The 15,423-nt window shown below is 35.8% G+C and overlaps 1 protein-coding gene across 1 annotated transcript in view; it reads left to right on the top strand.

Moving 5' to 3' along the window:
* PIEZO2 (piezo type mechanosensitive ion channel component 2) overlaps window positions 1-15,423 on the top strand; it is a 432,480-nt gene that overhangs the window by 72,520 nt on the left and 344,537 nt on the right. Inside the window, exon 2 of the mRNA XM_037892875.2 lies at window positions 9,999-10,094. Coding sequence (XP_037748803.1) covers window positions 9,999-10,094 — 96 coding nt within the window. The remainder of the gene's footprint in view (window positions 1-9,998; window positions 10,095-15,423) is intronic.

Genomic DNA, 15,423 nt, shown 5'->3' with positions numbered 1-15,423 from the left:
CCTGTCTGACTTTTCATGTTCTCATTTTTATTTGAAAGACCTGTGAGGAGAATAGCTGCGGTGCACTTCTAAATTTGAAGAAAGAAGGGAGCAATACTCTTTACACTCAATTCCCAGACAATCTGCCCAAAGTCTAACCGGTTCCAGACGATTTTTAAATGAGTGAGCTTAGTGAAATTGCTGCTCTGAGACGATGAAAGAGTCACTGTCCAGCAGTCATCTTTGCTGATGAGCATTAACCAAGGGGAAAACGTGACTCTAAATACATCCATAAACCAAACCTACAGATTTTATCCAGGTTAATCATATATCTATCAAAGCATTCACTGGCTTTCCAAAAGTGTAAAGTTTTCTGTCTGAGGCTACTGCATACTTATTACACTAAACAGTTATTTGAGCTAACTGTAAGAAACCTGTTTCATGTTATTTTGTACAATAAAGTCTGATTCCACACTCATCTACCCTGACCATTGATTTAAATGGAATTACTCCTAATTTACACTGATGTGAGAGCAAAATCGGGCTCGGCATAGCAGGAATTCAGAAAGAGAGGGAGACCAAATATTAACATAAGACTAAAACGTATCTGGGCATTATATAGTTAGGATGATTGGTAAGGAATGTAGTTCTGATTTGGAATTTAGTTCTTGAAGTTCTCAGTATGGTTTCAAAAGTGTAAATCGTCCCACTTTTTTTCAAGAAGGCAGTTTGGAACATAATGTATTTATAGCACATTTTCCATCCATTATATGGCATGTAATTATAATGATTCTTACCTTTGCTGTAGGCAGCTCAGGGGAGAAGTAGTAGAGTTTCTTTGACAAAAACAAAAGGATAAGAACATGGTGTGGGGGGGAGTTGTAAAATAGTATAGAGGGATAGCGATTTAAATAAATCACTAACAAATTTATTTGAGCATAAACTTCCGATGAAGTGAGCTGTAGCTCACGAAAGTTTATGCTCAAATAAATTTGTTAGTCTCTAAGGTGCCACAAGTCCTCCTTTTCTTTTTAAATAAATCCTAAAACTTTACTTTCTGGATATCTGGTGTTTGATATTTAATAATGGCAGAAACTGGTAATGAAAAGAGAAGTTCATGCCGAAAGGAACTTTGCTCTAATATTGACCATTTGTTTATTCTCACAGGGCCATTTCTGCTCTGCTACCTAGGCAGCTCCACTGACTTTTCTAGGGTTGCACTGGTGTAACTGAGCAGAAATTGAACCTGTGTGGTTTAACTAAGCGGAGTTTGGCCCAAAGTGTTGAAGACTAATTTAGTTTATAAGCAACGCTTTTATTTGAATAATTTTGTTTTTCAACTACTTAATAGTGGATTGTATTATCCAGGTGGTGATGAGGAAGACCTGATCTTTCACACCCCTGACCGACACATCTATGCCAACCTAACCCCCAGTGCATATGCAGCTATGCTGACAGAAGAGTGCATCTGTCAATGTAGCTACCATTGTGTGGGGAGCTGGTGTTCCTCCACTGATGGAAAAACCCTTTATGCTGGTGTAGGCTGAATCTCCACTATGGAGTTAGGCTCGCATAGTTTCTGTAATGTAGACAAACCCTATGTTTTATTTTCAGTTTTATTATTTTATAATCAATGTAAGGCTCATCAAATTGAGGAACAAACTGCATAGATCTGCAGTTTGTGGCCAACTTTCCTTTCCATTCCATACCTGCAGCTGTCATGAAAGGCGGTGGGAGCTACAGACCAGTTTCAGAAGACAAAATTTATCTAATGCGATAGGTATTTTTAAAAGGGACAATAAATAAAAGTGCACACATAAATGGAGGAAAAGACTGCATTTTTATTCTCATTCACTCTTGGTGTTTAGTGTTAAACAAGAATGTTACTAGAAAAATATATAGTAAAAACATTAATACATCTCTGCAAGAGCTGTGGAATAACTGAGTTTTTGGTTTGGTGTCTGAACCAAAAAGTGAAAAAAACCTCAAATGTTTGTTTCAGGTCGACCTGAAATGAAATGTGTTTGAATTTTTTGGTGAAAAAATAAATGAAACATTATATTCAAACTGAAATGAAATATTTTGTTTAATTTTTGAGGATTTTAACCCCATTAAAAACAAAATTGAAGCAACATTGAAAGCAGTCATTTCAAAATGGAAAATCAAAACATTTCATTTTGAAAATATTGAAACAAAATGTTTTGACTTTTTTTCTGATTTTTTTATTATTATTGTTATTTTTTATTTCTAGCCAAAGCAATTTGGTGAGTTTGACCTGAATTAATTCACAAAATGTTTTGATTGACCCAAATATGCATTTTTTTTAATGGAAAAAATGTAATCAAAAAAATTTCATCCAAGTTTAATCACAGCAAAATATACTTACTTCAGTCAGGCATGCGGTCTTCAAATCCTATTGCTCTGGGAAATGCACATTGTCTGCTTGGATAGTTGGTGTTAAAAAAAACCCAGCAAAATGATTTGAGGACATATTAGTCTCTCTTTCTGCAGCTGCTGAACACAACCTCTCCCATTTTGTGTTTAAACTGCTATTGGTTTATTGAGCTCTTGTATCCCACACATAGCACACTTGGACCATGGCTTGAAATGCTGCTCATAACTTCCATAGCTGAATCATTACCACCTTATTAACACTTTGTCATAATTAAACACTGTGCTGTATTTGCAGTATTAATAAAAACTATGAAGTAGGTTGTCTGTCTGGCTCTGCCTGGGACCAGGCTCCAATAGTCCTTTCTGCAATCAGCAGAGCAATCTTAGTCCAGTGTCCTACAAGTTGTTTTTCTTGTATGGATCCTCACTTAATTCAGTGGGGCTCCATATGGGCACAGGGTCTGTCTCCATGTATCACATTGCAAAATTGGGGCATTAGTTCTTGTACAACAAGGCCTTGATTCAGCAAAGCCTTTAAGTCTGTACTTAATTTTAAGCATGTGAGTGGTGCCATTATCACTGTTCCCATTGTCACTTGTTCACAAATGCAGTAGATTTCAGTAAAATCAACTTAAACCTGAAATTTCTGTTCTAGGAAAGTTTTGGTTCAGTTGTTCATGTTTGGTAGGATTTCCATTGTGCTGTATAGATGGAAATTCTTTGGTTTCATGCTTCTGCATCTATTCTTTAATGGCACCACAACTGTGAAAATGATCTTCCAGCACTTGCACCGTGGATTGGCATGCAAAGATACTAGCTACAATATTGTAAAATCTGGGCAACATTTTACACTAGCCTACCACCAGTGGATTTTTCATTCAGTCCAACTAAGCTGATTTCTTTAATCTTCCGCAAGTATTGTGTGTTTTTGAAAATCTTACAGTGTAACTCCCATTGACTTCAACAGGAGCTGAATTAGGCCAATGGTGTGTGGTTCTGGAAAATTCAGTAGTTTCTTAGCTATGTTTTTTGTCCTTTAAGGATTGATATGCTAGAACAGAACACATCCTCTCTAAGTGCTAATTTAGAAACCTTGAAATGTTAAATAATCACACTGCTTCAAAGAATTTTGCAGCTGGATGATAAAAATGCTGTTCTCATCCATGTAATCATGCATTTTTGGACACAACTTAATATTTTAGTTATTTTTCACCTCTTTGCTTAGATTCTATTGGATTCTATTCGTGCTCCTGCCACTGAATTCCTATGTGATGCTAGGCAAGACACTTAAACCAAATGGTCTCTAATTATGTGTTTCTCATTTTCTGGGTGCCTAATGTGAGATCCTGGGGCCTGTTTTGCAGAAGTGCTGAGTGCTCACAGCTGTGACTGAAGTCAATGTGCTTTAATATATTAAGTACTAAGTACTCTGGAAAAATCAGGTACTAGTTATCTCAGATTGGAATCCAAAATTAGTGAGATATCTGACCTTAATCTTTATCTCAGTTCCCCATCTGTTAAAAGGGCATAAGACCACTCCCCCACCGCACAGAGTATTGTAAACCTAAATGAATGTTTGTGAAGCACTCAGACGCTAGAGTGATGAATGCCATAGAAAAGGAAATCAATAATTGTCTTCAGAGCATGGTTTGTTCGTGTGCAGTAAATAAGGCAAGGGACCACACCTTGAACAACAGGGAAAAAATGAAATATTGAATAGCTGCTCATTAGCTGAGCATCCTCCTTGTGTGCACTGAATGAGGCAGGGATCCTGTGGGGAAAAATAGGATGTGATCATGTAATTATTAGGGCTGTCGATTAATCGCAGTTAACTCACACGATTAACTAAAAAAAATTAATAGCGATTAATTGCACTGTTATACAATAGAATACCAACTGAAATTTATTAAATATTTTTGGGTGTCTTTCTACATTTTCAAATATATCGATTTTCAGTTACAACACAGAATACAAAGTGTACCATTCTCACTTTATATTTTTTATTACAAATATTTGCACTGTAAAAATGATAAAGAAAAGAAATAGTATTTTTCAATTCACCTCATTCAAGCACTGTAGTGCAATCTCTTTATCGTGAAAGTGCAACTTACAAACGTAGTTCTTTTGGTTACATAACTGCACTCAAAACCAAAACAATGTAAAACTTTAGAGCCTACAGGTCCAATCAGTCCTACTTCTTGTTCAGCCAATCGCTCAGACAAACAGGTTTGTTTACATTTGCTGCCCACTTCTTAATTACAATGTCACCTGAAAGTGAGAACAGGCATTTGCATGGTACTGTTGTAGCTGGTGTCACAAGATATTTATGTGCCAGATGTGCTAAAGATTCATATGCCTCTTCATGCTTCAGCCATCGTTCCAAAGGACATGCTTCCATGTTGATGACACTCGTTACAAAGGTCAAATGTGTTAATTAAATTTGTGACTGAACTCCTTGGGGAAGAATTATGTCTCCTGCTCTGATTTGTTCACATTCTGCCGTATATTTCATGTTATAGCTGTCTCAGATGATGACCCAGCACATGTTGTCGTTCATTTTAAGAACACTTTCTCTGCAAATTTGACAAAATACAAAGAAGATACCAGTGTGAAATCTCTAAAGATAGCTACAGCACTTGACCCAAGATTTAAGAATCTGAAGTGCCTTCCAAAATCTGAGAGGGATGCGGTGTGGCGCATGCTTTCAGAAGTCTTAAAAGAGCAACACTCCCATGCAGAAACTACAGGACCCAAACCACCAAAAGAGAAAATCAACCTTCTGCTGGTGGCATCTGACTCAGATGATGAAAATGAATATGCGTCGGTCTGCACTGCTTTGGATCGTTATCGAGCAGAACTTGTCATCTGCGTGGACGCATGTCCGCTGGAATGGTGGTTGAAGCATGAAGGGACATATGAATCTTTAGTGTATCAGGCATTTGCATGCACTGTTCTCACTTTTAGGTGTCATTGTAAACCAGAAGCAGGCAGCAAATATAAACAAACTTGTTTGTCTGAGTGATTGGCTGAACAAGAAGTAGGACTGATTGGACTTGTAGGCTCTAAAGTTTTACTTGTTTAATTTTTGAATGCAGGGTTTTTGTACATAATTCTATATCTATAAGTTCAACTTTCATGATAAAGAGATTGCACTACAGTACTTGTATTAAGTGAATTGAAAAATACAATTTGTTTTGTTTTTTACAGCGCTAATATTTTTGATCAAAAGTAAATATAAAGTGAGCCCTGTACACTTTGTATTCTGTGTTGTAATTGAAATCAATATATTTGAAAATGTAGAAAACATCCAAAATATGTAAATAAATGCTATTCTATTATTAACAGTGCGATTAATCACAATTAACCTTTTTAATCACTTGACAGCCCTCATAATTATAGATTGTATCATAATTCATATACTTAGGGAACAAATTAAGGCAGCCTTAATTCTGGCATTCCTAACTGCTAAGTGTTAGACTTTGAAACCTGAATAACATTCCTTTAAAAAATAGTTTGTGTAATATACACGATGATCTTTCACTTTGTTTGCCTTGAACTTGTTAATCATTTGCACTAATGTATGTACACCATGTTACCTCCCTATTGTCCTGTGTAATGATTTCTTATGAGGGCACCATTATTACATTGTCATATGCAGCACCCTGATTTGAAAATGGAGATACATTATTTATTATTTCTATTACAAAACTACCTAGGAGCCCTAGTCATGGTCCAGGGTCCCATTGTGCTAGGCACCTTACAAACCTATAGTCATCATCTTCATGTGTTCTGCATGGTAGAAACCAGCCAAATATCAAGTGTTCTGCCTTGTGGTTAGGTGAAGGAGGTATGGTTGATAATTTGCCTTGAGCCTGCAAGAATGGATCCTATCTTGCTTTTCTTGCACAATTAGATGTGAATGATCTTTTTACTATAAAATAACTTCACAGTGCTGTAGTAACTCATCCAAGTGTCTTCCAATATAGTTAGAAGATGTACTCTACAAGTTACGTGTTCTCCATTAAGTGTCACATATTTCAGTATTTTCCCTCCAACTCTAGCTTATTTACACAAGACTGTATTTTAAAGAACTGCAAATGTAAAATGGGTAGAACTTTTGAGTTCCATGTTTTCTAGGGAGTTTGTTTCTCAGAGCAGGTGGTTATTTTTTTGGTAACTTTCTTTTGGGGATAACGATGAAAAGAATATAGCTATAGACTGGGATTTTCACAGGGGACCACAGGAGATAGGTGCCCAATATCTCTGGCTTTGGGTGAAAGTTGGGCAATATCACTCTTTTGAGTTCTTGTGGAAAGCCCAGGTTAATGTTCAATTCGCTTTTAAAGAAAAGAAAAAAAAGTAGATTCCTTAGGAGTGACTGAATATTTTAAGGTGTGAACTGCATCAGATCTTTCTTTCAGCCAACAACATTGTTTTGCAGTGTGTTAAACATTTTGCCAGCAGCACTTCTTCAAATGAAGATTTTTATCCAATATTTTTTGTTGCTGTCGAAATAGCATGAAAATTGAACCAAAATTAAGTCTATAGGTAACAATCTTCCTTGAAGCATACCTTTGCTGAGCCTTCTTAATAAATTTTCAACTGTAAAGTTGTTAAACAAGATGCAAGTGCTATGCAAGATCCTGCTGAAGATAGAAGAAATATGACTTCATTATCGTTGGCTGGATCAATTCCTCTTCATGCTAATGCACACACATCAGTCCAGAGAGGATTTTGCCAAGAATAATATATAATCTACTCAAGCCTACAGTAAAAGCTTACAAAAAATCTATTTTTATGTCGTTCTTGAAAGAAGGAAGCAATAGCAGGCAGTAAATTAATTCCATTCCTAAAAAGCCACTGCTGTTAATGTAAGGTAAATATGAAAACAATTTGAGCGGATGGCTAATTTCGTCTTATGCTGCCTATGTCCTTCACCATTTTTTTTTTGCTACCATCTTTGGTTTTTGCCACAGTTATCGCTTACAAACAGGGATGCAGTAGACATCTGCAATGCCAAAGTAAACTTGCAATTCAAAGTATTTTAGTGGTTAGGAGGACCCCAGGTTGCAAAGTTTTTCAGAGTTTTAGACAATCCGATTAGAAATAGAATATTTTCTCACTTAGGTGATAGTATTATTTCAAAAGACCAAGGAGGTATAAATCCATTAGCATTTAAATTCTGTTTGGCCTCCAGATTTTCTTATTTAGCTGATGAAGAAATTTTAAAATTGTTCAGAAAGTCCGTTGTGGGATAACTGTCAAGATGGAAGAACACAGTGCGGTACAGCAAAACATAATTAAGCCACTAAAATATTAAATGCTAGAAAAAATTGGCAAATCTATTTCTTTATAATTATTAGTTTTTATTATTTATTTTTGTGGTAGCGCCTGCAGGCTACTTAATTGGTTAAAATATTTAAAACATTTAATTATTTTTTTATAAGAATTTTAATGAAAAAAGACTTTTCTTGAAAATTTTGGCCCAGTTTTTACAGATCAACAGGAAGCTTTAACTCCTCATTCCAGTTGAATATACCTAAGAGCTTATTTGACTTTCCACCATCATAGCACTTTACAAACATCAGCTCTTACAACAGACCTGTGTTCTAAGCATTACACCATTTTGCAGATATGCAACACCTAAATTGTTCTAAATTTAAGACAATTGGATCCTGATTTTCAGAGGAATGGTACACTGCCTTTTGGCTCCCATTGATTAAAGCTGGAGTTGTGGGTAATAATCAACTCTGAAAATCAGGCCTTAGAAATCTCAAGTTGGGCACCTAAAATTAATGGATTCTTTTTGAAAATTTAGGCCTTATTGAGATGTTGACAGTAATGGACAGAATTGATGTAGTCTGGAAACAGAACTTGGGAGTTCCTTGCTAGCATTCCTAGTTGAGGCTACTCCTGAAGGCCACAGATGCTTCACAGCTACACTCTGCAGCTGTAGAATACAGAAGACCCATATAGTTTTTACATCAGACTAATCTCTGTCAGTTTAGAAATTAATAGTACAATCCCTTACAAATTGATGTTGTACAAAACACTAGTCAGTTTTGCAATCTTAAATTACAACTGCTGTATAACTTTGGTTATTTAATAACACAACTTTTGTTTATTGTACCATTTATAAGTAGGGTGGGGCAGAAGTTATGATCATCAGAACAGGCTAGATCTAAGTATGTTGATTACATGCAGAGTATAGGCCAAATTCATTCTTGGTATAGCCTTAGTCAAGATTGTGATGATGCACCAGGGATGAAGTTGGCTTAGTAAATCTAACTTTATTTAGGAACCAAATTTGCAACAGAATGGACAGAGTAAGCCAATACCTTTCCTCCAAAAGTTGGTCATCTTGGAATTAGTTGAGGGAATTGATTTGATGATTTTACTTACATTCCATGATAGTGGTATGAATAAATAGGAATGTTGTTGTTTTTTCTCCTTACTCCTGGTATCTGGCTTATCTCACAGGAAAAACTGAATGTGGTAGGTCTCATAATGTTTTAACATCTGCCATGCAGTTGGATTACATCATGCTGAGTTTTTAATAAAGAAGTCCATATACTTGACTTGCAGCATAGTCTGCATGTACAACTCTGAAGTTGCAAACACAGTCTTTAATGATATTGCTTCTTGAACAAATGTCTCCTGAAAGTATCCAATTCAGTGAAAGTACGGTAATGCTGAACATACGAAAAAAGAAAAAGAAACACTGAAAGAAGTTAACAAACTGCCTCCTTTGCAAAACACCTTGTATTTACACTATCAGCATGAGATTTTAAAATATCACTGGCATGAAGATCTTACATGGTGGTTTCACAGTTTTTTTTCTCACTACAGGATCTTTTGTTCAGTTTTACCATCTGGTGTTTGCCTTTGGTCATAAAAAGAATTCTGGAATGAGCAGAGTGCTTTTTAAAGGATAAAAACTAAATGTTAAGTTTTGGTTCCAGAATTTTGTGTGGTTAAAAATAAAATTAAATAATTATAATAAAGAGTGTTACATTCTATTCTGCATAACCAAAAAGAAGAGGAGGAAAATGGATAAAAAGATTTTAATTTCCCTGGATACATTGAATAACTTTATGAATTTAGCATATCTTCCTCATTACTTAGTAGTAGTAATAATAATTTATGGATTTAGTGCCTTCTACCTGAGGATCTCAGCTATTCATGATTTAAGTATTGCTGTACTCCTGAGAGGTAGATAGCATTATCCCAATTTTATAGATGAGGAAAGTGAGACACACAAATAACAAGTGAGACTCATCCAAGGTCAAACAGGAAGTCTGTGGTGCATCTGGGAAATGAAACCAGGTCTCCTGACTCCATCTTCTGCCTCAACTATACGACCACCCTTCCTCTAAAAGGAAATGTATAGTACTGCATGCATGTTTTGAATCACTATATTTCTTCCTTAAATAGAACCTTTAGTGATTCTGTAGAACAAATACAGAGAGTGATACAATTATCTTTTTATGTGAAGAAGTTGTGTAGTAGCTATAAGCATTAGTCAAATATGCAACTCATGGTGAATGCAGTTTGTCTTTAAATTTAAGTATTCCCAGATAGATTGGCCAGATTAACAAACATACTCTCTCTTTTTTCCATTGCAGCATGTGCGTTCCGTTACAATGGGCTCTCTTTTGTGTACCTCGTCTACCTCTTGCTCATTCCTCTGTTTTCAGAACCTACAAAAACAACAATGCAAGGTAAGAGTTTCCCTGATGGTTTTTTAAAGATACATAACATGTAATATGTACAGAAATCTTGTAGGTGGTATAAGATGGAGTCTTACAGGTATTTCTTCAATATACTTTCATTGGTTTGAACTTTTCCTCCGGTAAGTGAGCTGGTTTTGTAATATGTCATGTAAACTCACTGAATCTGGATTTGGAGTGAGTACTCCCTAGTAACTGATCTGATTAAATTCAACTATGGAGTATTCTTTTTACAATGTATATTTTAGCCACCTATACAGACATTGGCACCCCACTGATCTCCCCATTACCATGATCTTGAAAAGTTTTTGATTTTTGTTTTTTTGTTTTCAGTTTTACAGCTGTAGAATAACTAAATGCACCATGGATAAAATCACCCACATGTCACGTAATAGCGGCACTTCAATATTAAAATGTGAAAATAGGATTCCAGAGATGAAAAACAAAAGCCATTTCAGAAATAGGATATTTGTTCTTCCTGTGGGGTATATTGCAACAACAAATGGGTTAATCTGTAAAAGTTAGTTCTCAGAAGTTTCTGGGCAACAGTATTGTAACTTCAGGATCATTGAACAGTAAATGAAAATTTGCTGTGGTAAGCTAATATTTCCTTTTTGTGTTTTATCAGTGATATGTATTGTCACCCAGTAGCTTGCGGGAGCTGCTTTAGTGAGTAGGTCTCTGAACTGGTCCCTGCAGTTCAGAACTCTCCGTCATGTGGCTTGACTCAAACTCTTGTATTAAAGCAGTTATTGTACCCCCAGTTCACCTTCAGACTATTATTTACAATAGTATCTCTCTTCAAGAAACATTTTATTTTTACTCAAGTGAGTGGTGGGGTGAAGAATAAAAGTAAGCTTCTTCCATATGGGAGAGAAGGAAAAGGAGATATTATATGGGGCCCTATTGAGGCTGACGCTGTAAGTTGAAAATGTTACCTAAATTATTGGCTTTGTTTTGAATGCTGTGGGTACCATGTGCATGTAGCACACTTCCCCTACAGCAGCTCTCTCAAACAACACGCTGCACCACTGTGATGGTTAATGGAAAATCACACCATTTTATTCAATAAATATCCCTAATGAAACAAACTAGGAAATCTAGACTTCAAACATAAAAACAGCTCAAATTACTAGGCTCCTACGGAGCTCTTACCTGAATCAGTAGCATCACGTCCATATAAAGACCCCATAACATCTCTGAATACAGGGCTTCTATTACCACATCAGTCACCCCAAAGGGGTCTCCCAGGTTGCATCTGGAGCTACCTCTTTCCATTTTCAGCAGTAACTCTTGGCCGCCAGTCTGGTTCAGTTTATACTCTCCTGGCAACCTCCATCTGGTATGTTTCAGAATGGGGTCAGTGTGGCTCCTCTTCCTTCCTGAGCATCAGTAGTCTTGACCTTCTCCCAGGATAGCTTTTGTCTGGCAGTTTTGTTTTCAACATGACTCTAGCTTCTAGTATTCATATAGATAGATTTAGAATCTAGAGTCATGGCGTATACTATATATAAAAATCTGTGTTTCTGGAAAACTGTTTGCATCTGATCCAGTGTTCTCCTGTTTTATGTCCGGCCTTCTGAATACTAGATAAGAGAGAACATGAGAGGAAAGGAGAGTCATCCTACTCAACTGCCAATTTGAAAGACATCGGCTTCTTACCTTTTTAGATTATAGTGACTTGGTTGAGTAATAAGTCATACACCAGTGTACATTAACCAGCAAGTAACCTACTTACAAGTGTTTTAATGATAAATAACAATATTCCTTCTTAAAAACAGAAACCATTTCAGTGTCTTCCATATGCAGATTCAATTGGCAGATACACCATTTACCCTCTCCTCCTGCCCCCGGTCAGTGGCATCGAACATTTTTGTTTCTTGAATTCACTGAAAACATTCCTTGAGGAATCTTTAAGTTTGTCTAAGTGCAGCCTCCCATCTCCAGGGTATTCTCCTTTTTTCTCGTTACTGGAGAGAAGAGACGAGAAATAGAATCTTTCAGGAAGTTGTAATATTGTTGTTCATTTTATAACACACAGAGAAATCATCTAACTAGAAATGGTTGTTTTTACCAAGTTAGAGTACTGTGTTCTGTTACAGACCTCACTAAGAGATAATGCACAAAACTAGTTTGAAGATAGGGTGAAAAAAAAAGCAATTAAACTGAAAATATCTCTCATCTTATTTACTTACTTATTTATATGGCCTCTATTACAGTACTGTAGTGTTTGAGCACCTACATATACAATATTTTATGGGGAAAAGAGGTTTTTTTCCCCATCAAGTTCCATTGGAGGAGAAAGGAGTCAAAGCTAGTCTTGCACTATGGAAAATATGCCATCACCTTAACTATTAATTCATTAATTATGACTTTGACAAGGATAAAACACAGTGAGTGTAAATGCTGATGCTTTTTTGAAACCCTCAGAGTAATTTCCAAAATGATATGATGCCACATTTATTCCCACATGTTAGTTACATGTAGGTTCGAAAATGCATTTAGTCAATCCATTTTACAGGAAATGTGTTGCCTTTTAATTTATTATTTTGATTACAGTAGCACCTGAAGAATCCAACAAAGAATGGGGCCCCACTGTGCTAAGCGCCGTACACATAGATAACGAGGGACAAAGTTTACAGTCAAAATAGACAAGCTATTCAAAGAATGGCAGAAGAGAAGTATTATTTAACCCATTTTACTGATGGAGAATTGAGGCACGGCAAGAATAAGGTGGAATTTTCAAAAGTGTAGAGTTTTCTGTTGATTTAAGTGGGAGCAGAGTTAGGTCAATGCTGAGTGCTATAGAGAATTCCACCCAAGTGGCTTGGCCAAGGTAATACATCTATGGAGTATGTGGCAGAGCCAGGTACTGAATTTAGGAATCCCAAATCCCAGTTCAGTAACTTAATCCCCAAACAATCATTCCTTTGCTTTTAATCTAAAACCATCGTCCTCATGTATTATGGAATAAAATGGAGCATTCATCTTTCCCTCTCTATAACATTCACTAATTCATATATTTCCACTATGGGTCCTCTTAATTTTCCCCTTCCCAAAGCTCCTGTAGTTTTAACCAGTCAATCCCCACAAAACCTGAGTGGCATTAATGCAACGGGATTAGTTTCTGCTTGGATGCATAAGTGCCCAGTGCAGCCAGCAAAAACAGAGTTGAAAAATAAAATTAAAAAGCAAATCCTCAAAATGTTAGGAAATCCCAATCTAAGTAAAACTGTCAGTCATTTTTACTGTGGAAAGTTAGAAGGACAGTGAGAAAATGAAACATTAGTAAATGCCCAGATGTGGATTAAAGTTTCTCTTAAAAGCACTGAAGGTGACACACGAGACGGAAGCAGCAAGCCTAGAAGGGGAATACGGGTGCAGCTTCCTAGCCAATATCCGGTTACCATGTTGATTTTATGTGTTTTGCTTTTTCTGCCCTTTTCGTGCCAGCAAGAATGATTGACAACTTAAATATAGTTATTTTCTAACAGCCAAGTGTGATATTTTTTGACTGTCATCCTCATCCTCTCATTTTAGTTTTGTTTTTTAATTTATTGGATTTAAAACAAATTCCGAAGTGGTTTGATGGATACACTTTAAAACAATCCAATTTCAGTGGGGAGTGCTTTCAAAAAATTTCAGATGGTCTCATAGTAATTTTAAGTCATGGTGCACTGTACAGCTCATAAGGTAGCTACAGTGTGATGTCTTGGTGCATTTTGTGTTAAGAGTGAAATAATTTAAAATCCAAACTTAACATATTAGAACAGACTGTCTGGGGAAGATTGCTGTTAACTTTAAATGTGTGGATTGTGGAGGGTTAAATACCTTAGCTTGTTGACTTTTAAATTGTATATGTGTGTATGTATTTCTTTCTCTGTTGTATGTATGTGTGTGTCCACAGAATATAAAACGGGAAAATTTATAGCTATTTTAACTGGAAACAGCCAAACCACCATTAAATCATAGAGTTAAAATGTGAAATAAAGCAAACTTTCTACAAAATAGAAAAAATAAACATCTCGCTATGTCTCCATGTTTTCCTTTCCTTCTTTCCTTTTTCTCTTGCTGTACTTCACTTTTTAGTCTATACAATACCTGGATCTTGTTACCTATTTTTAATGTGTTCCCACCAATTAATTTTTCACTAAAGTCTACTCTCTTTCATTGTATGTTTTTTTGTTTGTTTGTTTGTTTTTCACTTTCTGTTCTTGCCTTTTTTCCTCCATCTCATTGTTACTTTTGTGTTTTTCTTTCTGTCCATTTTTCCTCATTTCCCCTCTTTCTGACCCATTCCGCTCATCCACCTACCACTTACACTCTTCAATCACCATTCCCATCCCTCTGGGTCTTCCCATCCATCTTTCTCTTTCCCTTGGCTCTTCTACTATTTCCTCCTCCTTCCCCCTAGTTCTTTTCCTTTGTTGGTCTTCTCTCTTCCAACTTCCAAGGAGGCACTTACAAAATGACTACAGATTCATAGGTTGGCATGGACAAAATCAGTATAGGGGAAATTTTCTTTTAAAAGTTTTGAAAGAGTGCATTATTATAAACAATGGGGAGTGAAATATTGTATTGAACTATATTGTACATGAAATCCCTTTTAACCTCTTTCTCTTTATTCTGTAATGTTTATCTTCTAGAAAAATGTGATCACTAAAATAACTCAATAATATTAATTCTTACCTCGTGTTTTAATTCTCCTTTCTCCATGAGTTATGTTCTTTCCCGTTGATCTGAGATCTCATCCATCTCTAAAATGACATATTTTCTCTAATTAAAGCTAAAAAATTAAGATATTCAATTGACTGAAAAAATTAGCTGAACATTTTAATTGCTGAAATATTATTCAACCATTCATAATGGAAACATATTCACAAATAACTTATGCATTTAAAATTCATTGGGTTCATTGTTTATTCATCTTGGGTAATTATTTGTTCAACTCTACCTCTAATGTTTATAGGTCTTGAAATCAATTACTATTGGCTATGACTATGACATTAATATAAACACAAAGTGTAGTATTCTCTATCTAAAAATTATAAAGAGGACATATTGGTGCAGATAACAGGTTATTTCATTTGATTATAGAGGTGGTTTAAAACTGCTTAGGCTAAGTTATCAAGCGCAGCATTAGGAACTGCTCTTGTTGCAACCATAATTTTACAGTAATTCTAAAACCATATAGCTTTTTAGGTAGTGGTCCTCCTTGTATAAACAGTGGCTGACTAGTTTCTGGTTTATTACCTATAGTAGCTCTCTTAAGGCAAAGAATAAGTAGTAACTGCTTAATAGACCAGTTGCAAACTATAAT

The sequence above is a fragment of the Chelonia mydas genome, chromosome 2, assembly GCF_015237465.2.
Source record: "Chelonia mydas isolate rCheMyd1 chromosome 2, rCheMyd1.pri.v2, whole genome shotgun sequence".
Lineage (NCBI taxonomy): Eukaryota > Metazoa > Chordata > Testudines > Cheloniidae > Chelonia > Chelonia mydas.
This window is presented reverse-complemented; position numbering and strand designations above follow the sequence as displayed.